This window comes from Myiozetetes cayanensis, unplaced genomic scaffold (assembly GCF_022539395.1).
Source record: "Myiozetetes cayanensis isolate MyiCay16 unplaced genomic scaffold, myiCay2020 scf32, whole genome shotgun sequence".
NCBI lineage: Eukaryota > Metazoa > Chordata > Aves > Passeriformes > Tyrannidae > Myiozetetes > Myiozetetes cayanensis.
In genome coordinates, this window is record NW_026087544.1 from 4,564,333 (window position 1) to 4,577,559 (window position 13,227).

Below are 13,227 nucleotides of genomic sequence, written 5' to 3' on the forward strand. Positions count from 1 at the left end.
GTGTTTGCATGTGTCCTGCATGTCCCTGAGGCACACCACACCCGGCTGTTCTCTCTGGGGCACAGCTCTGCCTTTGCTGAGAGGGAATTGGGGTGACACACCAGCTGCACAGACACCCCTTCCCAACCTAAGAGGTTCTGGGCTGTTCCCACCATCCCACCCCCTGGCACTGCTATACCAGAGAACCCATCAGAGGTGTCCCCTGTCGGGCAGGAAAGCTGGCCTTGGGTCGAAATAACCCTTCTGTGTTTAAACAGCTGTCATTAACCCTTCCTGTGCCTGGTGCCCACCCTACACCTCACCCTACAAATATAGGACACGCTGAGTGAGAGCCTGGTGGGACTGAGCCTGTCCCTGGTGGCCCTGTGACCCTCACAGCCCATGTGGCAGCATGCCTTCCTTCCTGCAGTGTCCCAGTATCAGAGGTGTGAGTTAGGGGCTGGGGAGATCCTTGGGAAGGCTGGGGGCAAAAGTGCCTGCATATCCCCTTTGCAGCCTGATCCTCTGTGCAGGCAAAGGCTGTGGGGACCATGACTGGTGCCTGGGGGTGGGATCTTGTTACCCTTCCTCTCCCCAGGACCTGAACTCCCCCCTCGAAAGCCTGGAGGCTTCAGCACTCGCTGCCCTCCAGCTGTTGTGCTCTGCCTGCAGGACCCTGACGACAACTCCCGTGTCTCCATCACTTTCTTCCGACTGTTCCGGGTGATGCGGCTGGTGAAGCTGCTGAGCCGTGGGGAAGGTGTCAGAACCCTCCTGTGGACCTTCATCAAGTCCTTCCAGGTCTGTGAGGAGCAGTTCTCCCCTCTCAGACACGCATGTGCCCTGGGCTGGCAGCTGATCCTCAGGCTGGCAGGGTGAGCAGCCCATCCTCACCAGGCAGAGCAGGAAGGCTCCAGTGCTGCTGGTTCCAGTCTGGGCTGGGGGTTTGTACTTTGTAGGAGATCACTGCCCATGTGGGTAGGGAGGTGTGGGGACTCCCTGGCTGACAGCACTGTGTGTCAGAGCTGGGCTGGGTGCAAGGCTGGGCTCTGCACCAGTGGGTGCCTCAGGGTGTGCTGCAGCATCAGCTCACAGCCCTGACCTGGGCAGCTCCCTCAGCCCTGGGGTGTGCTCAAGGGCTCTCTTGGGAGCTGGCATTGGCCTCCCATGTGTGAGAACCACAGAGAGCAGCCAGCAGGAGGGTGGTTGGAGGAACAGGTTAGCTGTCCCCTCCCCACATGGGGACATGGATGCTGGCCTCGTGCAGCAGCTCCAGAGCCAACCCCCTGTGTCTGGGTTGCCCTGGTGCTGGGCTGGTGTCTCACACAAGCCATGGTCCCTTTGACACAGGCTCTGCCATACGTGGCCCTGCTGATCGTGATGCTTTTCTTCATCTATGCTGTGATCGGGATGCAGGTGAGAGGGGAATCGGTCTTGAGCAGCTGCCCTGAGCCTGACAGTACTTGGGGAGGTGGGACAGGGAGGGACTGGGTCCTCTGCCAGGCCCTCTCTGGGACTTTGCACATGCTGGGACTTGTTTACCCTGGTCTGCAAGGGTGTTTGCCACCCCACAGCCTCCCATCCCCGGGTAGTAGCCACGGCAGCAAAGAGCACTTTGGGAGTCAGTGGCACAACCTGGACACACAGGCACCAGTGCTTGTGCTGGTTGATGAGGCCTCATCTCCTTGGGCCAGCTGAAGTGCAATTGTAGTCAGGGTTGTTTTCAGCACAGGCAGGAATGTCCAAATAGCTCCTGAGCCTCAGAGCACCCACACCCCGGTCTCAGACTCTGTTGTGGATACCCAAAGCCATGTAAAGAAAACGAAAAGGAGCTCAGGGACCAGAGATGCTCTGGAGGGTGGTCAGTGCCTGAGAAAGGGTGCTGGGGACCTCACAGTTGTGATTTACAGATGTTTGGGAAGATTGCCATGGTGGACGGGACACAGATCAACCGAAACAACAACTTCCAGACCTTTCCACAAGCTGTGCTGCTGCTCTTCAGGTCAGTCTTCTCTGTGAGCAGCTCCAGAAGCGAGCTGGGCTCTGAGCCTGTGGGAACCCCTAGCTGGGAGTGAGGGACACCAGCATTTCTGCAGATGATTTCCTTTTTGTCCCACAGAACGATCTCCTGCCGCAGTGGGAGCATTTCAGGAGAGGCTGTGGGTTTGCCTGGTGTGTCTGGGCTGCAGAACAGACTGGCATTTTGGGGTCACTATTATGAATATTTCCTTCCTGGGCTGGATTTTAATTTGTGTGTTGTGGGGCAATTCACAGGGGAGCAGGAGCTCAGCCCAAGGCTTTCCTTGACTCCAGACACTTCTCTTTGAAGCTTTCAGTGGCCCCACAGCGGCAAGCCCAGAATCCTGACCGCTGCTTTCCCAGCAGCTCCCCATTCACCTGCTCACTTGGGCTGGCCCCTGCCCTCCCCACATGCCCAGCTCCTGGCCAGGGCAGGCAGGGACCAGCAGGTATCCCCTCTCCCCAGGTGTGCCACGGGCGAGGCGTGGCAGGAGATCCTGCTGGACTGCAGCTACGGCCGGCGCTGCGACCCGGAGTCGGAGTATGCTGAGGGCGAGGAGTACACCTGTGGCACGGGCTTTGCCTACTTCTACTTCATCAGCTTCTACATGCTCTGTGCCTTCCTGGTATGCCAGCTCCCACGGGGCTCCCTCTGGCACCCCTGTCCTGCCTGGGCAGCCCCGGTGTTGTCAGCCGTGCGTCTCATGGGGTGGGCCCTCAGCACCCTCCTCCTGGGGCATTATAAACTGGCACTGCACTCCTGGGGGATCCTGGATGCCCCTCTAGTTCCTTCCCACAGCCTCCGTGTGCTGCCATCCAGATGTGTCTGTGCTCACTTTTGCAAGGGTGGAGAGGGATGAGATTCCCTGTGCCTGCCCTTTCACGTGGCCTGCTTGGGCACGAGGTCCCTCCCAGCGTGGCAGACCCTCACTCCACATGCCCTGATCCCAGAGGATCCCAAGCCCCTTCTGCTCCCGAACACATCAGCCCATGTTTTCATGGTACTGGCTGGCAGGTCTCTGCCCTAACTGGGTCCTTTCCACCCGCTCCTCTGCCCTCAGATCATCAACCTCTTCGTGGCTGTCATCATGGACAACTTCGACTACCTGACCCGGGACTGGTCCATCCTCGGGCCCCATCACCTGGACGAGTTCAAGCGGATCTGGGCTGAGTACGACCCCGAGGCCAAGTGAGTGCTGGGGGGTGGGTGGCACAGAGAGGGTGTTGTGGAGTGGGCTGACCTGAGACATGCGTGGCAGGGTAGGCTGTGGCACTGCCTAGGAGTTAGATTCCAGCATCTCAGAGGTGGATGTGGACGTGCCAGAACATTCCAGGGCTGTTACAAGCCATGAGGATGTCTGGGAATATGACACTTCCAGTTCCCTCCTCATCCAGCTCTGGTGATGCTGCCGACTCTTCCCGTGCCACTGCACACCTTTACCTGCTGCCAGGTGCCATGGGGAGCAGCTGCTTTCCCCAAGAGGAACAGATGGAAGTGTAGGGATTTGCCCACTTCAGGAGCACAGGGCAGACCCCAGGGATGAGCCCCCACAGCCCCTACCCAAGCCCCCATGGGTCTGCCACCTCCCTGCTGACGTGGTGTATTTCCTCTGCAGGGGTAGAATCAAACACTTGGATGTGGTGACTCTGCTGAGGCGTATCCAGCCTCCCCTGGGCTTTGGGAAGTTCTGCCCACACCGTGTAGCTTGTAAGGTAAGAGCCAAGGGAGTGACAGGGTGTGTGGGCACAGGGACACCTTCCCCCAGCTGTCCCCGTGTCCCCCCCAGGGGGCTGAGAATGGCAGTCCAGGCAGTTTCCCAGTGCCATGGCTTACACCCTGCTCTGGCCTCTGTGCTGCCAGGGGTGCTGCAGAGCCCCTTGGGCAGGACAGGCAGTGTGTCTGGGGGGCTGCCAGCCTGCTCTGCCCCCCGGGGTCACAGCTGTTGGTTTGCTGTGCAGCGTCTGGTGTGCATGAACATGCCCCTGAACAGCGATGGCACCGTCACCTTCAACGCCACCCTCTTTGCGCTGGTGAGGACAGCCCTCAAGATCAAGACAGAAGGTCAGTGAGGGGTCAACCAGTGCCACCCCAAACAGCTCAGGAGTGGGGTTGGCCCAGCTCCCATCCTTTGAATTTAGCTGTGCTGGGGAGGAGTTGCTTTCACCCTTCCTCACCAGCAGCGTGGTTTTCTGAGCCCTGCTGGGGGAAGGTGTCCCACCAGCTTGTTTCCCTGCCTGTGGGTTGTGCCTGTCCCACGAGTGGCTCTGGGCTGGGCTGGCTGTGGCAGCAGGTGAGGCCAGGCAGTGGTGAACTACTGGAGGCAGTATCTTCCACAGTGCAATGCATCCCTTTGGCTGGGGGTGGGAACACTGCAGTTTGGGAGAAGCAAGGGACAGACTGGGATTGCAGGAATGGTGAAGCCTTTGGGAGCACCAAAGGTGACAGTCTGCTGTTGAACATGAGAACAGAGACGGTGGCACTAAAGGTTCACCCGTTGGCTGGGTCTGACTCACTCTGTAGTTAAAGGATTTTGATTAAAATTAAAGCCTCGCTCTTACAAAGCTCATTTTTGTTGGCTGGGGAGACAGAGACGAACTGCCACACCCTTCAGGAGACAGGCTGGGTGTTCACATGCTTTGTCTTCACTCCTGTTCACTTCCCTGGGAATTAACTGCTCTGTCCTGCTGGCTTTCCTCACAGGTAACTTTGAACAGGCCAACGAGGAGCTCCGAACCATTATCAAAAAAATCTGGAAGCGAACGAGTATGAAACTTTTGGACCAGGTCATCCCCCCTATTGGAGGTATGTCACCAGGTGGCACTTCCCAGAGGGACAGAGCAGCTCCTGGTCAGGGTCTCACTGTTCTAACCGCTTGGGACCGTGGTGTTGGTTTCCTCCCTCCAGATGATGAGGTGACAGTGGGCAAATTCTATGCCACTTTCCTGATCCAAGAGCATTTCAGGAAGTTCATGAAGCGCCAGGAGGAGTATTACGGATACCGGCCCAAGAAGAACCCTGTGGAGATCCAGGTGGGTGTGCTGGTGGTGCCAGAGGGGTGACCATTCCTGGAGGTGGGCAGGAAGTTCAGCAGGTCAGGGGAGAGGCTTCCCCCAGCCTGGTGAAGTCCAGGGTGACTCAGAGAGCTGCAGTGACACACAGGGACCCCTGTGCCTCAGGCTCTGGCAGTGAGGTGGCTCAAGTAAACCAGCACTTAACTGGCCATGAGACCCCACTGCTGAGGGTGACTTTAGTGTCCAGAGTGCAGGTGACTCCAGAAGCAAAGGAGGGGTTGGACTCTCTGCCTCACTGATTGCAGTTGCTGAGAGGGCTTGGCAGGGTCTGGTGCCTCACCAAGTAGTTTTAAGACCTGGAAGCTCCCACCACGGACCAATGTCCGTGCCAAATGCTGCTCATCCAGGCCCTTATCCACCTGCTCTGCTCCAGTCCCAGGGCCTTCTCCCTCCTCTCCCCTGAAGCAGTGCCTGATGTTCTCTGTGTCTCTCTGCACAGCAGCCCTGAGAGGTGCTGGGGGAGGATTTATGTGCCTGGCCAGAGCAGCTGGGGTGTCCTCAGCCTCTCCTGATTTTATAGAGAGGAAATCACCTGTAGAGGTAAAACACCAGGCCCCAAAGGTGCAAGGCAAGGAAAAGAATCAGGTCCCAGATCAGGGACAGAGGCACAGCCACCCCTCGGGCATCACCAGCCTGGCCCTCTGTCAGCCTGCCCTTGGCTCTGCCTTTTGTGGGACTGTGTGAGCCCAGAAGCTGTGGGACAGCTGTGGGACAGCATGAGCCCAGAAGCTGTTTCACCAAGCCCTCCTGTCCCTTCCAGGCTGGGCTGAGGAGTATTGAAGAAGAAGCTGCTCCTGAAATCCATCGGGCCATTTCTGGGGACCTGACTGCCGAGGAGGAGCTGGAAAGAGCCATGGTGGAGGCTGCCATGGAGGAAGGGATCTACAGGGTGAGTGCCCTCAGGGCCACCCAGCTCTCTGCTTTTGAAGTGGTGGTGGTGGGTCAGCATGGCTACTAACACCGGGGGACAGTCCACAGAGTGTGGACCACAAGGATGGATCAGCACTTCTCTCCTTTCTGTGAGCATCAGGGCATCCTGGTTGTGTCATCCTGGGCAAGCTGCCCTCTGCCTCAGTTCCACCTCTGTGGAAGGACCCTGCTCACGTGCCTGGCAGAGGTGTGCTGGATTTGTTACCAGCCACTTTGGAGGTGCCCACTCACATCCTCTGCCAGGCTAAGGCAGGACACTCAGGTGCCACAGGAGCACATTCACTTCCCACACCCTGGGAAGTGTCTCGAAGACATCCTGGGCAGCTGTGGGGTTGCAGGGTTGCACCTCTTGCTGTGTCCAAAGGCTGTCCCACAGAAGTGACAGATTAGTCATGCTTAGGGGTGGCTCACACCAGTGCTGCTGTATGGCCATCAACCCTCAGTGCCTCAGTTTTTTCCAACTTTTGGGACTGTGTGGTCTGCAAGGGCTGAGCTGGGCGACCGCTGTTCCAACAGGCACCTCCACGTCTGCTCCCATGGGAATGGCCCCAGAGCAGCCTGGAGCTCCAGGCCTCCCCTGATGCCCTCCCTGTTGGTTGCAGAGGACAGGTGGCCTGTTTGGCCAGGTTGACAGCTTCATGGAGCCCAGCAGCCCGCTGCAGCCCCAGGTGGCCAGCCAGAGGCCCCTGCAGTTCACCGAGGTGGGCAGTGAGGACCTCGACTCCCCCGTGTTCCTTGACGACTTCCCCCAGGAAGGCAACACCAACATCAACAACGCCAACAGCAGCGACGGGCTGGAGGGGTAAGGGCTGGTCAGCTTCGGTGGGCAGGCAAGGAGGGCCAGAGCTGGCCATGCCAGTGGCTCCCCTGGGGCTGTCCTGCTGGAGAAGTGGGGGAGGAGTCGAGCACTGGCTGTGCAAGGGCACACAGGAGCTTTGGGCAGCCCTTGGGGTGTGAGACAGGGACAAGACGAGGGGACAGGAAGAGCAGACGCCCCATGCTGGTCCCCGGTCACCAGCCTGGCACTCTTCATGTGTCCTAGGCATCCCTCCAGGTCTGTCCCCCCAGGGTGGAGGAGGTGGGGAGGGCTGCACCCCTGGGTGAAGCTGGGCTCGGTGTGTGGTCCCCACTCGGGCTGACCCACCTGCCTGCCCTTGCCAGGGTGGAGTACGAGGACGAGGTGCTGAGGAAGGTGGTGCCAGCAGCACCCCCGCGTCGGGCACGGGGTGAGTGTCGGATTCATTTCTCTTCTGGGGGATTGGGACCAGCCCAGGGGCCAGAGCGGGGGGAAGGGCCTGATGTTGGGCAGGTGGGAGGAGGAGATGCAGACCACAACAAGCTGGAGGTTTGCTGAGAGCCCTGAGCACAGCAGGACCTGTCTGGAGAGCTCCAGGACACCCTTCTCCTTCCTCCCACCCTCTGGGGTGATGAAGCACAGAGACAGCACCTCGGGTTGGGGGAGCACTGGCCACCCCCTGGCAACAGGGCCACAAGACCACATTCATTTCCTCAAACAGGGAATTCTCCTCACCTAGCTGTGGGTGAGGAGCCAGCACAGGCAGCGGGCAGGCACTGGGACTTTGGGTGGTGCTGAACTCCAGTGAACCCCGTTCCCAGCTCTGTATGGCAGTGGTGTCCTTGCTCTTGTATCCATCTGATGGTCCTACTTTTCTCTCCTGCAGAGCACAACCACCCCATACCCATGCAGAGGCTGAGCAGGAGGCGAAGGGCCACCTCTGGGGGTCCCTCATCGCTGGGGCCACTCCTCCTCCCCCAGCAGGTAAGAGGGGCAATGTCCAGAGGCAGTGATGTGAGGGACATGGGTGAACCTCCCTTCTGTCCTGGGAAAGCCTGGCACAGCCATGCTGGGAAGGGCTCCTCATGTGAATCCAGCCTTGCTAGAGCTTTACTTTTGGATCAGCCTGGGGATGGAGCTGGGTCCCCACCCTACTGCTGCAGCAGTCACCTGGGGCTCCTCCAAGCTGGGACAGCTTGAAGCAGCATCCCTGTGGCTCCCCAGCTGCCTTCAGAGCCAGGGCAGGCAGAAGGGGTGTGTCAGGTTTGCTCCCACACTTGCCTGGCTGCCCTTTGCTGGTGCCAGGGCAGGGGGACAGGGATGGTTCCCAGCTCTCTGCCCACATGGTCCTGCTGGTCCCATTGTCGGGGTGCCCTGGACACAGGAGCTCCAGCAGGATGGCAGTGCCTGTCCAGGCACTGGACAGGGACAGGGGACAGAACCTGCAGCCTCCCACACTATCACAGGAGAGATCTTCCCTGGGCAGTGTCCCAGCCCAGGCTGCAGCTCTGTTCTCCTCTCACCCAGCTGCCCAGAGAGGATGGCACTGGGACAGGAACAGCATCCAGCTCAGGGTTCCAGCAGGGAGAAAGTGGTGAGCCAAGCACATCCTCCACCCCAGCCATCACCTTCCTCATTCAGGAGGTAAGGCAAGGGCACAGTCTGGCAGAGGGAAGGGCAGGGATGGCTGGAATTCCAGGGGATGCCATGCTCATGCCATGATGGGAGGCTGGGGGGGGCAAAGCTTAGCTCCAAGGGTGAGCAGCAGGCATGTGCCAGCACGGGGGGCAGCAGGGAGGAGGGAGAGGGCAAGGTGGTGGCAGTGGGGCACCTCCCCAGGCCGAGCACCCACGGGCTGTGACTTTGTCCTCTGCACAGGCTCTGATCTCTGGTGGGCTTCCTGGCCTGGCCCGTGACTCGTCCTTCGTAGCAGTGACCAGGGACGAGATGGCAGCCAGCAGCCAGCTGGAGATGGATGAAGTGGAGAGAGCAGCCGTGGAGCTGCTGAAGGGAAGGCAAACACTGCAGGGTGCAAAAACTTGCTCTGCCCCCCTGGACACCTCAGCCACGTCACCAGCCAGCTCCTCAGGGCTCAGGGCAGCCCCCTCCCAAGAGACCTTCACTGCCCACGTGCCTCTGAGCCACCTGCCAAAGTAGCCCAGCAGGTTATGGTCCTGTCAGGAGCTCCAGGGGGTGCTGGGGCAGAGCTGCATCACTCCCCTGCTCTGCCTGCAGTCCTGGGGGGCTCTGGCCAGCTGCAGGAGTATTTTGGGGACAGGTCTCTTAAGATGCTGGTGCAGGACAGGACAATGTTGTGCCAGCGGGCTCTTGTGAGAGCTGGACAGGTCATTAAAGTGTTCCTGCTGTGTGACCCTGTGGATCCCCTGTCCCCTCCTTCCTCTGTCCCCCCTGCCCACACAGCAAATGTGAGACCGTGTTGAACCTCCAGGCCAAGCTCTGGGGGTCTCCTGGTATCCCAGCAGGTTATATCCCAGTGTCCTCATGTCTCTGCTGGACCCTGTGGCTTCCTGCCTGCAGCCGAGCCTGGCCTGGGAGAAGGAGGAGATCTGCCACAGGCTGGGCAGCACAATGGGGGCTGAGGGGTTCTTGGCTGCCTATCCCAGCTGGGTACGAAACAGGATGTGGCAGAGGCATGAGAGCATGTCCAAGCTGGGGCACCAGCCCTGGGGCTGGCCAAGAGGAGAGCCGGGCACTGAGATGCCATTTCTGTCTCTCCCGCTATCTCCAGGCACCGCTCCTGGGGTCGGGCATCCATCGCTCATCCTGGTCTGTGGGAACATCTCATTCATCCCATGACATCCCCACGGCTCAGCAGGCCAGGAGAGTGTGGGGGCACAGTGCTTGCTCCCAGTGCTGCCTGCTGAGCAGCAGCTGAGGTCGTTCCTCTGTGGGGCTGCGCAGGGGGTTTGTTTTACACACAGTGCCCCCCGTGGGGTCTGGGTGCTGAGCACTGGGGCAGCCCCAGCTCCCTGCCCTGCTCTTGGCTGGGATGCGGCTCCTGAGGGCCCCCAGCCAAGCAGAACTGGGAACCGGAGGGCTCTTCCTCACCTAATATATATTAAAATGCAGCGAGCGGATGGGTCCCGGGGGAGGAGCCGATCAATGAGCCGGCCTGCTCCCCAGCAGGGCTTTTATTTGTTAACTCAATCAAGGGAACCGGCTGTCTCTGAGCTCCAGCTGCAGCCTGAGCACCAGAGCCAGTCTGGTGCTGGGCCATGGCAGAGCAGCTTCCCTGTGCCATGCAGCCAGCAGGGAGGACGACAGGGGGGCAGCTGCTGCATCCTCTCCTCTTGCTTCCTTGCCCTGGGGCAGGACCTACATGCCTTCACACTCACCCCCCTAGCTCAGGAAGGGCAGTGTGGCTCTGGCAGCTGCTCTACCAAGGGATGTCAAGGACATGACACATTATGGGTGATGAGGTAAGTGGTTGTGATCTCTAGTGGGTTTAGGGAGGTGTGGGACTGCATGCTCCTCTTGCCAGGACAGGTGGGTGCTCACTGGGGACTCTAAACATGAAGGGTGACACTGTGGTGGGGACACACAGCGGTGGTGGGGCCTTTACACCCTCTCCTAGGGTCTAGCACTGCACGGGAGGTGTGGTTTTGGTGTGTCTTTTTTTTTTGAGTTGATTCTACCTGAACTGGGGAGCAGATGTGACTTGTGGCACAGCTGGCACGTGGGTGGGAGTAGGAGGAGAGGCACAGCAACTGACCTGCTCTGGCTCCTGCTGCTCCACGGTGCCACCCCTCAACATCACAGAGCTCTGGGACGGGATCCAGTGGAGCCATGGAAGTGTCTGAGTGATGCCAACCATGTGGGACCATGCCATCCGGTGCAGCCCGGAACAGCCCTGGCACAGTCCCAGTAAATCCCGGAACAGCGCAGAGCAGCCCCAGTACTGCCCCGGTACACGCGGAGCACCTCCGATACTGCCCCGGTACACCCAGAGCAGCCCCAGTACTGCCCCGGTATAGCTCCGGTACACACGGAAAAACCCCGCACAGCCCCGATATATTCTGGAACAGCCCCGAGCAGCCCCAATACTGCTCCGATACAGCCGGAACAGCCCCGGTACACCCGGAGCAGCCCTGGTACAGCCCCGGTACACCCGGCGCAGCCCTGGTACAGCCCCAGTACACCCGGAAAAACCCTGGTACAGCCCCGGTACAGCCGGAACAGCCCCAGAACACCCGGAGCAGCCCCTGCAGGGGGCAGCGCCAACTGAGGGGTGCGAGTGCGAGTGTAACCGCGCGTGTGAGAGCGAGAGCAGCCCCGACCCCCTCCGCGGATCTCTGCGCGTACCCCAAACACCCCCCCAACCCTCGTGCTCGCGGTTGGGTTTTTTTTTTTCGGGGGGCGCGGCCCCGTCCCGGCCCCGCCCCGCACCTGGGCCGGTCCCGCCCCCCCGCCCCGCGGATGCTCCCGGGTAGCGGCGGCCGCGGTGGCGGCGCGGGGCGATGGCGACCCCGGACAGCTGCGTCAAGGTGGCCGTGAGGTGAGCTCCGGGAGGGGGCTTGGCCGGTGCTCCCGGCGCCGGGAGGGCTGTGCGTCCCGGGGGGGTGGGCGCAGGGAGCTTGGTGCGCTCCCCGGCACCGATGCCCGGCCGGCGGGGCGGGCGCTACGGCCGCGGGTGCGAGGCGGGTGTTCCTCCCGGGGTGGTGAGACCCCCTTGTCTCCACCGAGCCGGGTTCTGCCGCACCCCGCACCCCCTCTCCCGTCGCTTTCTCTCTGCACCGTTTCGGGGTGTTTCCCCCCACCTCTCCCCACCGGCTCCCGCGTCGCTCAGCTCCGCGCTGATCTCCCCCCCTCCCCGCCCCGCCATCCCCCGACCCCTCCACCGGCAGAGCTGCCTGCCACCCAGCCTGGGCACCTCCCGGCTGCGGCGCGGGTGGGTTTGGATCCCCCGAGGTGTCACCGGGATGCCGGGGGCGGGGTGGGGGTCCCTGGTTGGTGGGGGGAACGATGCGGCGTTTCGGTGTCTTTGTGCTGGGAACAATGCGCCTCCAGACCCGCACCTCGCAGAGGGAGCTGCCGGCGGCCTCCGAGCCCGCCGGGGCTCGGGGGGCACTGCCTTGGCCCTGGCTGGGCAGAGCGGGAGCACAAAAGATGCTGCTGGTGCGGCGGCAGTGATGGAGGGAGAGCGGGTGGGTGTGGGGCTGGGTGTGCGTTGTGCAGGCGAGTGTGCAGGGCTGTGTGCGTGTGTGCACGCGTGTGTGTGTGTGTGTGTGCACCAGGACACCTCCCAGCTCCCCCTGCCCCTCCAGCCTGCCCGCCCAGGGAGCAGCCGGAGGGGATTTTCTGCCGTGCTCCTCTGGAGAAGCCGGGGGTTGAGGCCGGGCTGTGGCTGTGAAGGATGGGGGAGCTGCAGGAGGAGTGACGGCAGCCCCTGCTGCGTGTGCTGCTGGGGTGCCTGCACAGGGGCAGGGTGGGCTGTGCCGAGACAGAGTGGCCGTGCCAGGACATTGACCCGGGAACCGAGTGATGCCGGCGCTGGGGGTGGAGATTTCCTCCTGGCCAGGCTGTTCCCCTCTTTGCGCTGCATTTGTCTCGGGATGATGCCTTTTAACATCATGCGGGGGGTGCCACTCTGGATGGCGGCTGTGGGGTCATTTCTGCTGGGCTCTCCCAATCCCTCAGGGGTGTGCCAGCAGTGGGGTCCTGGGCTGGCTGGTGCTGGGGAAAACATCGCAGCCGGGAGGTGGTTGGGATATGCAGCATTGCAGTGGGGCTGGAGTGTCCATGGTGAGGAACCAGGGAGAGGGGACAGGTCCAACCCTTTCCCGTGCCTTCCTTGAGGGACTGAGCCAGCATCCCACTCAGTGCAGCCGGTGGGAGCCAGGCAGCTGGGGCGATGCAGTGGTGGAGGTGAGTCGGGAGGACAAAGGAGCGGAGCTGAGAGCAAGGAGGCTGCCAGACAAAGCCGGCAGGTCGCAGCGCCATGCAGGAAGGTGGCTCCGAGGCTGGGCTGAGTGTGCAAGGGCTGAGTGTGCAAGGGCCGAGCTGCTCTCCCTGTGGACCACCCGCCTTTTCTGCTACACCAGCCCCGGGGGGCTGGGTTGGGTCCCCTCCTGTCCTGGGCTGGGAGCAGAGTGAGATTTTCCTTTGTGAGCGCTGGTGACACCCTGCCGGTGGAGCAGCAGGGCTGGGGGAGTCTCCAGGACCCCCCACCCTTGGAGCAAACCTGCCCTAGATCTGCCTCCCTTGGCCATCGGAGCGTGGAGGGATTGAATGCCTCTGGGGTGCGGCAGGACACGGATCAAAGCTCCCCTTTTGTCCCTTCATAATAACGTCAGTGGGCCAGCTGTGCCATTTCTTCGGGGTCTGTGTGTCTGTGCTGCTGGTGGGAGTGAGGTGGGACCTGGGGAAGGGCCAGGGACACTGTGAAGTGATTGGGGTGTTGGAGGAAGGCA

The 13,227-nt window shown here is 61.2% G+C and overlaps 2 protein-coding genes across 2 annotated transcripts in view; both read left to right on the forward strand.

Moving 5' to 3' along the window:
- CACNA1S (calcium voltage-gated channel subunit alpha1 S) overlaps window positions 1–9,115 on the forward strand; it is a 30,753-nt gene extending 21,638 nt beyond the window's left edge. Inside the window, 15 exon segments of the mRNA XM_050326796.1 lie at window positions 652–780; window positions 1,330–1,395; window positions 1,890–1,981; window positions 2,465–2,624; window positions 3,060–3,187; window positions 3,615–3,711; window positions 3,958–4,060; window positions 4,700–4,801; window positions 4,904–5,028; window positions 5,831–5,959; window positions 6,603–6,802; window positions 7,162–7,226; window positions 7,683–7,780; window positions 8,324–8,440; window positions 8,675–9,115. Coding sequence (XP_050182753.1) covers window positions 652–780; window positions 1,330–1,395; window positions 1,890–1,981; window positions 2,465–2,624; window positions 3,060–3,187; window positions 3,615–3,711; window positions 3,958–4,060; window positions 4,700–4,801; window positions 4,904–5,028; window positions 5,831–5,959; window positions 6,603–6,802; window positions 7,162–7,226; window positions 7,683–7,780; window positions 8,324–8,440; window positions 8,675–8,953 — 1,890 coding nt within the window. The 3' untranslated portion in view covers window positions 8,954–9,115.
- Window positions 9,116–11,202: 2,087 nt separating this feature from the next.
- The window catches only part of KIF21B (kinesin family member 21B), a 43,248-nt gene continuing 41,223 nt past the window's right edge, over window positions 11,203–13,227 (forward strand). Inside the window, 1 exon segment of the mRNA XM_050326797.1 lies at window positions 11,203–11,312. Within this exon segment, the coding sequence (XP_050182754.1) occupies window positions 11,275–11,312 (38 nt within the window). The 5' untranslated portion in view covers window positions 11,203–11,274.